Source organism: Xyrauchen texanus, chromosome 6 (assembly GCF_025860055.1).
Source record: "Xyrauchen texanus isolate HMW12.3.18 chromosome 6, RBS_HiC_50CHRs, whole genome shotgun sequence".
In the NCBI taxonomy this organism is placed as follows: Eukaryota; Metazoa; Chordata; class Actinopteri; order Cypriniformes; family Catostomidae; genus Xyrauchen; species Xyrauchen texanus.
In genome coordinates, this window is record NC_068281.1 from 36,297,930 (window position 1) to 36,311,560 (window position 13,631).

Below are 13,631 nucleotides of genomic sequence, written 5' to 3' on the forward strand. Positions count from 1 at the left end.
AGCGGTCACCAGCAATGCTAATTTTAAATCTGTGTTTTTTTAACACATAAATGACACTCTGAATTGCTTAACCCTACATTATGTCAATTTTTTGCTATATATGTTCACATGAATTGGTAGCTTTTTAATCAGATATTCCATTAATTCTTTAATTAAGGTGTCTTTGATCATGTGACTTTTTTGCCATCTTACATATATATATATATATAGTTGAAAAGAAGGAGTTGCAACCAAAAATCAAAATGTCTTACTTCGAGGTGCTATATATAATATATATTATTATTATTTTTTTTTTTATTTATTTTTTTTATGATGTTATGGCCACCTTCAGGGCTTTGGCAGTCTGATGAATGCTTTGATGGTGGCTGAAATGTCATGTATATTTTAATCAAATACATTTAAGGCTCTATTTTAATATTTTTTATATTACGTATATATATGTACCCCATGTTTTTTAACGTGGGTCAAAATATCATGAACAAATATTTGTCCCCAAAATTATAGCTAAGGAAACCCACACATGGTGGAGACTTTCCTTTGATTTTATACTGAGCTAATAATATCTTCTATCATCTACCCCTTAACCTAACTCTCATTGAAACCGTAGTAGCATTTTAAGGTTTTAATGAAAAGATTATTAAGTATGTTTACTAAGCTGTTTTCCTCATGGGAACCATTTGCTAGACCCTAAAATATAGGTAATTTCAGATTTGATTGCCCTAGCGAGGACATTTGTTCCCCATTATATAGGGAAAACCTGGCCCACATACACACACATTTGTTTTTCTACCATGTTGGGACCTCTCCATAGAGATCTAGTTTTATATATAACTAATGCCATTTTATGTCCCTTAAAGGGATAGTTCACCCAAAAATGTAAATTCTCTCATTATTTACTCATGCTCATGCCATCTCAGATGTGTATGACTTACTTTCTTCTGCTGAACATAAATAAAGATTTTTTGAAAAGTATTTCAGCTCTGTAGGTCCATTCAATGCAAGTGAATAGTGATCAGACCTTTGTAGCTCCAAATATCACAAAAATGAAACATAAAAAATAATCCATATGTCTACAGTATATGTATACATCCATATCTTCAGAAGGAATATAATAGGTGTGGGTGAGAAACAGAACAATATTTAAGTCATTTTTCACTCTAAATCTCCAATTTCACAGATGTGAAAGACGTGAAAGTGAAACTAAACAGGCACCACATGTGACTTTCAGATTTAAAAGTGAAAGTGGAGATGTGGAGTAAACAAATTACTTAAATATTGGTCTGTTTCTCACTCACACCTATTACATCCCTTCTGAAGATATGGATTTAACCACTGGTTTCCTTTATGTGAGTTTTGGGGCCACAAAGGTCTGATCACCATTCACTTGCATTGTGAGCACCTACAGAGCTGAACAATTCTTCAAAAAATTCTTTAATGTTTGGGCGAACTATACCTTTAACCCAACCCCTAAAACTATCCCTCACAGAAATCTTTTTGCAATTTTACATTGTCATAATTTTTTCAGATGTGTATTCTACTGTTTTCCAATGTCAGAAATTTCTGATTTTACTATCCTTGTGAGGACATTTGGTTGGCACACACACATACACACATACACTAAAATATGGTTAAAATGCAAATTCATCTACCAAACAAGCAGTGTTATAAAAAAATATGAATCTAATTGATTTCAACATGCATTTTAGTGGGGAGTTTGCGATGAGGCCAAAAATACTAAGAGGATAAAAGCTTTTGTAGATGAATATAAAAAGGCCTTGATTTTGGAGCTTAGCATGGCTAGTATTTCGTGGCATTAGGCAGAATCTGGAGTCTTGAGCATTATACAGTCTGAACAATGTGCGGATTCAATCATGCTGATCCACAGTCTCCACACAGACCTTATCTGGGCTCAGCATAGAGGAGAGAGAGAGTCTCAGTAATGGGCGGAGGACTGCAGTGGTGTCAGAGATAAAAGCTGCCAACAGCAGCAGTCCACAGCTTCCACTGACACATCTGATAGGGTCCTAACAGAGCGATATACCAGAGACGGATGGTGCTGCAGAAGGCGAGACGAATTCAGAAACGCGGAGGGGAGAGTAATGGTGAAAATTAAAAGACAGACTACAGAGAGTGGGGAGGAGGGAAGGGAGTGTGAACAAATGATGAGGTGGACTCACAGTAATAAAATGCGAATTGGACGGGCCTCCTGGACTGTTCGCTGGGAAGGAGCTGGTGGACAGAGCGGAACTTCCTTTGAGAGTGCCAGAATGTGGCAGCTCATTTGTTTCCATATGGTTGTTCAAGGTTAAGAGTCTGCCTTAAAGGACTGATAAACGACTCTCCCGGCGGCGCTAGATCTGCGAGATGCACCGTGGCCAATGGAGAGAGTGTCTAATTTCCTTTATCACCTTCCAGCTGTAATCCACATGCGGCCGTGCCCACACACACACACACACACACATGCACAGGGAAAAAGTAAAGCCCATTTCAGGGCTCAGCAAATGAGTATTTTTTTTAGTTCTGCTGGCCCGATGGGGCCAATAGTCCATATTTGTACTTGTCCGGCCAACATTTTCACTGAGCCACCAAAATTACCATTTATAAAAATATACAAAAAGAAAATAAATGTATTTTTACAAATATTTCTCATTTCACATTTTATTATGTATATTTTATTTAATATTTGCATTACATATAAAAAACCTGGTCTCGTGACAAGTGTGAGTTTTACATACACAAAACAATAAAGTTTAAATTAAGGGCAGTGGTGGATCAGTTGTTAAGGCTCTGGGTTACTGATGGTCGGGGGTTCAAGCCCCAACACTGTCAAGACAAAACTGTTGTAGGGCCCTTGAGCAATGCCTTTGACCCTATCTGCTCCAGGGGTTCTGTGGCATGGCTGACCCTGCACTCTGACCCCAGCTTAGCTAGGATATGTGAAAATTTTTAATTTCACCAGGAAACTGTGGTGAAACATAGAACACGGCATGTAAAAGTATAAAAAATTGTATAGTAACGTTCAGTCTATGAGACTAGGTTGCATAGCCTATCAGTCATTTGTATTGCATAAATAAATATTAAATGAGTAACCAAAATAAATAACAAATGAATAAGTAAATTAAAATTAGGTTTTACATTTCTAAAAATATATAAAAACAAATTAGACAGGTTTAATAACTGCATGACTATAGAGAAATACATAAATGCACTTTTGCTGGAAAACAATGGGATTTAATTCCAAACATTACTGACTGGTTACTGACTCAACCCATTCTTATAGATACTTCCAAGACTTTCACAAGGCAATCTCCCAATTTCATTTCAAAATACATCACTGGAAATCAAATGTTTAAGTTTGCAAGGCATTAAATCAGATGCACAATATCAACAAATATTTAATGACAATGCAGCATTGGCCTAAAAAAACTAGTGACTCCCGCACTAGTCCGGACAGTCTCAGCCATCCTTATTTTTGATCCCTGACAGTTAACATATACCTGTCTGGCTGGGCATGTTCTGACTGTCTCTCTGTGTGTTTCTAAGGTCTTCCTGTCTCTTCTCTCGCTCTGTCTTAATGCGGAAACACCATGCGTGTTAAGTCAGGGAGCAGGGGCCACTCGCACAGATTTTCCACTGTCTTATTACACTCGCTCTCAGATTTAGCTGTGAAGTAATATGTGTCATGGGAGGAATATTGAGGATTATTTTTTTCTCTACTTGCTATCATTTGTCTTCAGTGTCATATGCAGCATTGATACAGTGGGGGGAGGGGTGGAGATTGTTTACAGGGAGAAAAACATTGGAGCTTTGTGAAAGCAGCAGATTTGTCAGCCAGACTGTTACATCAGCCTTTTTCTTCAGACAGAAACTGACTCACTTTAATGCAGCAGGCTATTATAACACAGTTTGTCCCTAGTGGTGCTGTTAGCAAACTAACTTTATCTGAGCTTCGATGATAATTCTTGTTCAAAAATGTTTGAATCTTATATTTTATGATTCTCATCTGGTGTATTGTGGCCTAAAAATCTGTTCAGGTAGGGTCATGGACAGCAGGGAAAAACAATGCTAAATGCTAATGCTAACATGCAACAAGCATAGTTAAGGTAGCAAATTAAATAGGCTAATAATACTTTTAAAAGAGAGTATAAAACAATTCCCATACTGCATCTTTTGTTGTTGACGTCAAAAGGCTGTGAATTCAACGAAATGGGTATTTTGGTGCAAATTTGCTGTCGCTTAGTAGAAGCTAGCCAAACAAGGCAGATGCTAACATAGGCAAGTTACATATATTCTTGATAAATATGAACACAACTATGCAAGGTAAAATATGTGTTCACTAGCAGTAAGGATACACATTTAGATTTGTTTGTGCTAAATCAGGTGGTGCCGAGACAAATTTTTATCAGACATAATAATGAAATCTATCATCAAGTTCCTCTTTGCATTAAAACATTTATCTAGACTTGAAGTATATCAGTTGGTTCTCGTTTATACATGTTGGTACACATTTTTTACTGCAGATCATCTGATTTTGAAGTCTAGCGACGCGTCTGAAGTGTCTGGTTTAGCAGCGTCAAATACCAGGTGGAGGCACAACCTCGGCTAATGCACCTGTATGACTCTAGGTGGATACGGCTCAATGGAGCAGTTTGAGCACAAAGCTCTTAAAGCTTGAGCTCTTAAACTTGCAGCTTTGCGAGAATCAGTGAGAAGCAGAAACCATTTGAATTGGGCACAGAATTCTACCTCACCACCCTTGACTTTACTATAGGAACACTGCCTGTACTTTAGGCAGAAATAGATTGATAGTAAATATGATCATATCACTACTTCAGCTTCAGCTCTATTACATTTGTCATAGGCTACATTAGGGGAGTGAGGGAATATAATACATTTTTGTTACAACTTTTAAATATTTATATTTTGTATTCTTTTTTTTTTTTACATGAGTTTAGAGTAGGTCTACTTTTTATAATATCAAAAATGCCATAGTTTGTTTTATAGAAATCATGTTACATCTACCCATATGGTAGTGAAGAAGATCCATGCTTCGTGCTTACTATGTTAAGGCAATTAAGTAGGGGGGCGTTCATCAAAATAGATTGAGAACTAGGCCTACTGTGCTAAATTATTGGTTGCCAAAAGCATGAAACCATTTAAGAGACATTTAAAAACCAAAATGTTTCTATTTAGCCTATATTATGGTAGTAATTTAGCACATTGTTGGGCCTATTCAGTTTGCTGTATTTTTTATTTGCTTTTTTGACATTTTTGTGTACTTTTGTACGATAAACATATTTTGGTAATGTGCTGGGTTGCCAATTCATGTCCAATATAACATTTGTGTCCTAAAGCAAATTTGTTTGAGGACCTCTGCTTTGCTTAACTCTTTTAAACTTTTTTCTTCTACGCCACCCTTTAGCATGCACCCCGGGGACCTTCAAATCCAAACAGGGCGATGGTTTGTGTGTGCCGTGCCCTCCCAACAGCCGGGCCAGCTCTAGGGCGTCCAGTGTGTGTCCTTGTCAAAATGGCTACTATCGTGCTGACAATGACTCACCTGACAACGCCTGCACTAGTAAGTGATGTATCATCAGTGGCACTTGTTAAATCAGGACAGGAAATATGTTTTAGCACCACATTGTGCTAATTATTTGGTGAAATGTTTCCTGCATTTGCCCTGAGGCGAACTTGACTGATGACACGGAAAAACAAGCAGATAAAAAGGTCAACATCACTAATGCAAGTTTGCCGGTTGTATCTAACACATAGAACACGCGATTACAACTAGTTAGCTTCAGGGCAGTTGAATCTTGACACATGGGTTTAATTGGAAATACCACATTAATTCACACGTAGATGCAATGTGTTGCACAAGCCTGTGACTGGACAGCATTTTTGCATTGGTGGTCTTTTGTAACACATTTTTCAAGAAGTCTGGATGTTTTTCATAATAATAATTGTAAAAAAGTCAATTGTGCTGGAGGTAAAAATGAACCAATTTTTTTAAGTTACAATTTTTTTTTATAATTGTAACTTAAGCTTCAAATTCCTTAGGTGGTTGTGCGTTGAAATTCCAGCCTCTGGTTTAAATTATTTTACATCATGATTCACTGATGCAAGATTAATTGGTGAGAAATTTGACCCTGACAAGTTAACACTTTGGACTTGCGTTCCCCATAAGTCATTTTTGGAACAAATATGCAAGAAAAATGTAATAATTTACCAGTGACAGCCTGCATTTTTTAACCCTCCTGATTTTTTAATTAGTGTCAGATTACAGTGTGAGAATCAATGAAAATGTGGTAGTTAATAAAAAAAAGGGAGTCTACTGGATTTATTATTTATGATTAAACAAAGTATTCTGCAGGATAAATGCTTGCATACATGTCGCAATTGAATAATGTAAGATTTTTTTGCTGCAGGACATCTAATTTGCCCTATTAAATTACTTGTAACACTTTACCAGTAGCTTTTATTTGTTAACATGAACAATGAAGCACTTATTAATCTTGCTTAATGTTAATTTCAGCATATACTAATATGTTTTTTTGATGAAAAGAATCTTATTGTAAAACGCTTCCAAATTATAGGACATGGGTAGATGATGATAATGTGTCCATGGATTCTTTTTAATCAACATTTATTTTAGATGAAAATGTAAATGAACATATAAGAGAAAGTGTATATCTGAATTCCTTTTACTGCTCACCATAGTACAAATATTACATGTAGTCATTCAAATAATATGAGCTAAAAGCTGCATGCATAGAAATAATACAATAATTAGCAAAATGATGTTTACATTTTTTTAGATAGATTATGGCACGTTACACCACAGGACTTACCACCGTTCTAAAAGTATTTATTGTTAACTACCCCATATTATGTTGCATTGGTCCATAAGCCTAACACTTTACCGTTGTGCTCTTAGCTGTTCCCTCAGCACCTTTAAACGTGATCTCCATTGTAAATGAGACTTCTGTGTCGCTCGAGTGGTCCGAGTCACGGGATCTGGGTGGGCGAGGTGACGTTGTGTACAATGTGGTGTGCAAAAAGTGCCTGCATGATGGTGGGTCCTGCGTCCGATGTGACGATAATGTGGAGGTGTCGCCACGGCGACTGGGTCTGGCTGAAAGGCAGGCGGCAGTGAGGAATCTACAGGCACATACGCATTACAGCTTTGAGATCCAGGCCGTCAACGGAGTTTCCTCCAAGAATCCATCCACGCCACACTACACCACAGTCAATATCACCACCAATCAAGCAGGTGAGAGATTAGTTGTGTTTGATAAGTAAAGCATCAATATTACTATTGCTCATACATGGGGTTAGGGATTTAATCAAACCCCTAACCCTAAGTATTAAAAATACATGCATACATGTCCCACACTGTTTGTGCTACGAACATAAATCATATCTCAAATCACATGGCTTGTTCAGAGAAGGTGTACTATTACTTTTCTAGCAGTCTGACAAACGATTTTCACCTGGCAGATGATAAAATGGGTGGAAAAATGCCATAGACTTACATTGAAGGAGAGACTCTAGTCATTTCTTTAGACCAAAATATCATAGAGACTCAGTGGTGGACTCTTTTAGTTTGGGCCAGTAAGCTACCACTCAAGAACACCCTAGCAACACCCTAGTAACTACTTAACAATGTGCTTACAACCACTCAGAACACCCCAGCAACTGCTTAGCAACGCACAGTCAACCATAGTATTGTGGCAGTGATTTTTGCATAGGCAAGCATCACTGATTTGTTCATTAAAAATATATAAATATGTATTTCTTTCTGTTTAATTGTCTATGTTCTATATATCTGACTATGCTTCTTTGAAAGCTTTATCATATAGTTTGTTGATTGTTTAATCATTGATATTTGCATGTACTGTATCTCTGCATGTTATGCCAAATTCTTTGTACCCCGTTGAAATTTCCATCTGATCTTTGTTCTCTAGATTTCCATTTGCACCCTCAAATGATACTGAACCTTAAGTTGAGTTGCTTTGAGGCCAACTATGTGCTAGCATACTTCTAAAAGTTAACAAAATGTTTGTTTAGCAGATATATAAGCATTTAAAATGTACAGATAAAAAATATTGATGACTCATCTTGCACTCAGAGTCATGCCCATTTTTTGTCCAATCAATTGCTCCCTTGAATACCTCCCCCTTATAACGTAAACTGATTAGCAATAGCAAATAGCAAATCGTGGTTCATGACTTTGTGATGTAAATTGAAGGCTATTGGCTGTTTTTTGGTTTTTGCCCTTCTATATGTCCCGGCCAACTTTTCAACAAGAAATATGTCAAGGAAACATGAAAGATAACTGCCAAGCCATTTCACAGGGTCTTTAAAGAATCTATCATTCCTGTAATAAAGTTAATGATTTTTTCTCTGTATATCCCTTTAACACCTCTAGCCCCGTCTGCAGTCCCCGCCGTACACTTAATGCGGGCCACAGCTGGCACTCTCAGCTTCTCCTGGCTGCCCCCAGAGCGGCCCAATGGTGTGATCCTGGATTATGAGATCAAGTACCAGGAGAGGGTGAGGAACTGCTGTGCATCTAATTCAACACTGATTGAAGAACTCTTGAACCTGAGCCAGATAACATTACACCAGGCACCCAGCATGCCTTTAACTGGCTTGAGCTCAAAGTAGCCCTGGCTCTACTTAAAGTGGAAGACAAAGGCAGAACAGATGGCCTCTGGTCAGAACCCAATGGCTAATGCTAAAAGAATGGGGCTTAATTCGCCTATAGGATTTACTTACAGCCATGTGTTTGGATAAGTGTTTTAGCTCTTATCTTTTTATATACTTTTGATCCGATAATTGCAGTGGAAACAGTGAACTAAAGATTCACTTTAAGCACTGAATAAGCTTGGAAGTGTCTACTTTGGGGAGTTAAGTGTTCATGCTTGTTTTTTCTTAGGGAGAGTCATTTTCTCACACCGTCACTGCCCAACACACTTCTGCCAAGGTGGAGGGTTTGAAGGCTGGCACAGTATATGCGGTGCAAATTCGTGCTCGGACAGTAGCCGGTTACGGACGCTACAGCAGCCCGCAGGACTTCAGTACAAGTCTCTATGGTAAAGACATATCCATTATGTTCTTTTTATTTCTGTTAATAATATACTTGGTGGCCAAGCATATTTTCATGGGACAAACAATGTATATACCTAACTAACAAACTGTTGTTCTTGATTCATTCTTTATTTGCAACAATATTTTTGTGCAAGGATACAAGAAAAGGACTTTTACATGCATATTGTAGTCCCACTTCATAAATGGTGATTTCGACAAGAGATACATATTTATAAAGGAAGAATTCATGTGAAAGTGCTGTAACAAAAGAACAGGCTTCACTTTTCTGCTTTTTAAACCTTAAAGCATGTGACCTTGTTTATATCCATTGTAAGAGCGTTATTGTAACCATGATTTTTCAGGGATGAGTCAAAATAATTTTCTGTGGTAATGGATACCATGCCTCAAATGTAGAGCTTAGCTTGCACTGATTTTGGATCATTGCTCTAACTGTGTCTCAAAGTATGACTTTGTATATTTTGCGCTTATTGGTATGCTGGTGTATGAAATGAATGTGATTTGTGTGACAGATGACCCAGAGCGGTCAGTACAAGATCTGCTGCCTCTCATTGTGGGTTCAGCCTCAGCTGGATTTGTGGTCATCCTCGCCATGGGGGTGATCGCTGTCGTTTGCCTCAGGTAAATATAATTGTTGAAAACATTATCCGTACATGCAGTGGTTAAAGTGGGATTTTGCAGGTGGGGGAACTCTCAAATTTTGTGTAGGTGCAACAGGGAAAAATGACTCGCTGTGGGACAACATATTGAGCTACATTTTTTTTAACAATAGCCTACCATCGCGCTTTCATTGATATTAGTGAATCTACTTATTTATTCATTTATCTGAGGTGCTGGAACGCAGTTCTGGACCATTCCGGCCCACTTCAACCCCTGCGTACATGGATGAATTGCAGTTTGCAACCCATTTTACTTCTGCGATGTAACATATTTTGAGAGAAACAGAACATTCAACAAAAAATTTAGAGGCGAGACTTGAGTTTATTAATCAAGAACTGATTGAGAAGTAGACGTTATATACCAGAATCGAGATAGGTGGTTGGAGGGGAGGGGTTGAAGAAGTAGTTATTTGTGACGTCGGCCAAAAAGTAATATATTATTGCCCGATAACTGAGAAAATTCAGAATAGAATTATTGCACCGATAGTGGTAATTTATTTCTCTTTTACATGTCATTAGGACACATCTGTAATATATGTCAAACTCCTTGCAGCAGTTAAGAGATTAAATCACAAAAAGTAAAATATGGGTTATTAGTATTAGTCAACACTAGTATTAGTCAAACACTGTGGCCCGATCAAATCATTCCTCTGTATGAGCTCAATGAAAAGCATGAGAGTGGTTGTGACTATTTGTTTGGCCAAACAATAGAACGCGGTCGGAATGTTCGAAAAACGTGTTTTAAAAATTCAGAATTTTGGCAGTTCTGTTTGGTGCTTAAGTTTTCTTTTGCGTGTATGAGTTCTCAAGTGAAAACGGATTTAGTGTGGATGTGGGCCTAGTGGTGCAGAAATAACACATGGCACCTTGAACATTTGAATGCCTTAGCAAATGGCAATGTTAATTGTTTGTCATTTCAACACTTTAGTAGTGTCAAGCAAGCTCAATGGGACAACAACAAAATTAGATCAAATAGGACACACAAAAAATACTTCAAACTCTGGATATTTATGAGAGTGTCACAAGATGCTCATTTGAGGCCAGTTTGCCCCACATTAGAGTGAACGCTGGGACATTGCCAATCACTCCAGAGACGGCAGACTGCCACTGTGTCCATTTGACACATTCTTCTTGACTGTGACCGCCTTGTTGGGCCAAGCATCCCATCCCCTCCGCTTCAGCCTCTTTCTTCTCTTTCATTCATGCTCACTACACTAGTATCCTAATGTGTTATTGTGTGAGGGCTGAAGCTTTATTCTTTTCCCTCTGGCATTTAAATTGGAGATGAGATGCTAATTAGCAGCAGGCGTCATTGTTAGCACAGGTCATGAGACAAAAGGAATCCACAGATGGTGAATTCCAATAGGCCCCTTTGGCCCCTGTTTCCTTTCAAACGCACTACTTATGCAGAGTTAGTGAAACAAAGAGATCTTAATGAGAAGGCTGAGATTTAAATAAACTGTTCACTGTCTGCAGATACATGATGCTCGCATGAACCGAGCACAGATTTGCATGTATGTTTTGTGGTTGGTTAGTTGTTCTCTGCTTAAGGATTTAACCAGTGATTTGGTTTTACAAGACCAACCTGGTCTCAAAGTGAACCGTGACTATATACATTTTTGCAAAACTTGTTACAAGTGTGTCCAGGTACAATTTCCTGCAGTTTCCAGGTGAAATGAACACTAGAGGCACTACAACAACTGTGTTTTAGTCACTTTCACACTGATTATGACTTTTATAAATACTATTTTTTTTCTTTATTACTCAGATCCTGCTATTTTATTATATCCACACACTTTTACTCTAACACATCTTTTGAATACCTAGCATGGTAGCTCAATTGATAAGGTGCTGAAATTAGAGTTGGAGAATTGCGGTTCAAATCTAGCCTTGAATTCAAACTGACATGTGACATAACAGAGTCTTAGAAGCAGCACAAAATTAGGTGGTTGCTCAGAAAATATGCTTTTTCATTTCGCTTCTGCATTTTAAAACACTAATTTAGGCATTGATCAGATAAGGATATCTTTTTTAACTTCTCGTATATGTTTAAAAACATTAACAGTTAAGTTTAGCCGTTGATTTGGTAAGGATGTTTTTTTAAACATCTCTTTTATATTTTAAAACACTATTGGTTAGGTGCAGGCAAAAGTTTTAGGCGCTAGGTATAAAAAAATTAACTTTAAAACAGAGTCTGAATACGACACCATTTTACTTGCTTTTGGCTTCCCCACCTGGATATTTCACTGAAAACCTGCAGTCAAATGTCAACGTTACTGTCATAACCTCCGTTCCCTTATGGAGGGAATGAGACGTTGTGTCGATGTAGTGAGGGGTCACTAGGGGTCACTCTTGAGAGCCCCGAACACCTACCATTCTTTGAGAAAATGCCAATAAGAATTGGCGAGTGGAATTTGCATGCCACTCCCCAGGACATACAGGTATAAAAGGAGCTGGAATACCCACTCCATTCAGGTTTTGTGCTGAGGAGCCGAGACAAGGTCCGGCCATATCAGCGGCTAGTACAGTGTTGTGGCAAGATGGAATGGAATACGACAGTAACCATGACATTCCCCTCTGTCACTCACTCAATGTTGTGTTGATGTAGTGACACTAGTGGTCCCTATAGAAAAACGCCACAACAGCTGAACCATGTTATGTGAACTGCTGATGCAGGTGCAAGCAAGCTGCAGCGAGCATAAAAGCAGGAGCATCAGTCTGCATGTAACCTCCCTCAATGCCCCAAAAGACGTCATGTAGTTCCCCACATCCCTGTGGGGGGGAAGCGATGTAACTAGCATGGGAGCAGGCTGTGCCAGCCACGGCCTTTTCTCTCTATGTTTTCTCTCCACAGAGTATTAGATTCGGCTGGGGCCAGTTAACACGATTGTATGCGCCGCGGAAGGGGTTCTTTTCCTATTCTTTCAGGGGGAAAAGACCCCATGGAGGCCACACCCTCCTCAGATGTGGCGATATGTCATGTGGGCTCAAGAGTCGCACATGGAAGAGGCGCGTTCAGTGCTCAATTTGTAAATTGCGAGGTCCTGGAACATAGCGGGGTGAACAATCCGGCAAGGATTAGGGGAGGGAGAAGTAACGGAACATTTGAGAAATCACATTAGTGGACTAACTCAAGTGATTAACAGCTTGCATCAGTTGCTTTTATTACAGCGGGCACTTGACAAACAAACCAAAAACAGAATAAACAATGTAATCAACATAAGCAATGCCACAGTAAAGTTACTTTTAGTTGTTTAAGATAACGCTATACAACAGACATTGCTTTCCCCTCTGTCTCTCTATTTCGTGCTTTGCTTCTGGTGTCTTTTGCAGTCCTGTGTCCTTTTGATTTCCATGACCTCACGTATGGAATGAAGATAGTGGGGGTCCAACAAGGCAGAGAAATAGAAGCAATGAATTTGTGGAGGTGTAGAGAGATGCCAATTACAGAATAGAGGTTGTTTATTACCATGGAAATAGGAATAGTTATAGCGGTAAAATTGAATCGATCACCTCCAAAACATGGCATGGACTACACACTCCATATAGCTAATTTCTTTCTTTAATTATTATTTTACATGTAAAAGGTATATAGCAAGTTATTGATGACACTATCATTGTTATACATGATTTTTCATAAAACATATGTAGGTTACAGGTCAGCATTAACGTCTTTCAGTGCTGTATGAGATGGGGATCCCCCAAAACAGGTGCCGGATCTAAATTAGGAGGTACCGCATCCGTTTTTTCCCGGCACAAATTAAGCCCTGGGCGCAGTATTAGGTCCTGCCATGAAGGGTAGGAGCTCTACAAACACAGCGACCAGGACAGAAAGGACTCTGCCCAAGGGAGATTCGTGTCCGC

At 38.6% G+C, this 13,631-nt stretch overlaps 1 protein-coding gene across 1 annotated transcript in view; it reads left to right on the plus strand.

Annotated features, from left to right (window-relative positions):
• The window catches only part of LOC127645499 (ephrin type-B receptor 3-like), a 40,452-nt gene that overhangs the window by 7,865 nt on the left and 18,956 nt on the right, over positions 1–13,631 (plus strand). Inside the window, exons 5-9 of the mRNA XM_052129139.1 lie at positions 5,423–5,578; positions 6,935–7,270; positions 8,429–8,553; positions 8,939–9,095; positions 9,621–9,729. Coding sequence (XP_051985099.1) covers positions 5,423–5,578; positions 6,935–7,270; positions 8,429–8,553; positions 8,939–9,095; positions 9,621–9,729 — 883 coding nt within the window. The remainder of the gene's footprint in view (positions 1–5,422; positions 5,579–6,934; positions 7,271–8,428; positions 8,554–8,938; positions 9,096–9,620; positions 9,730–13,631) is intronic.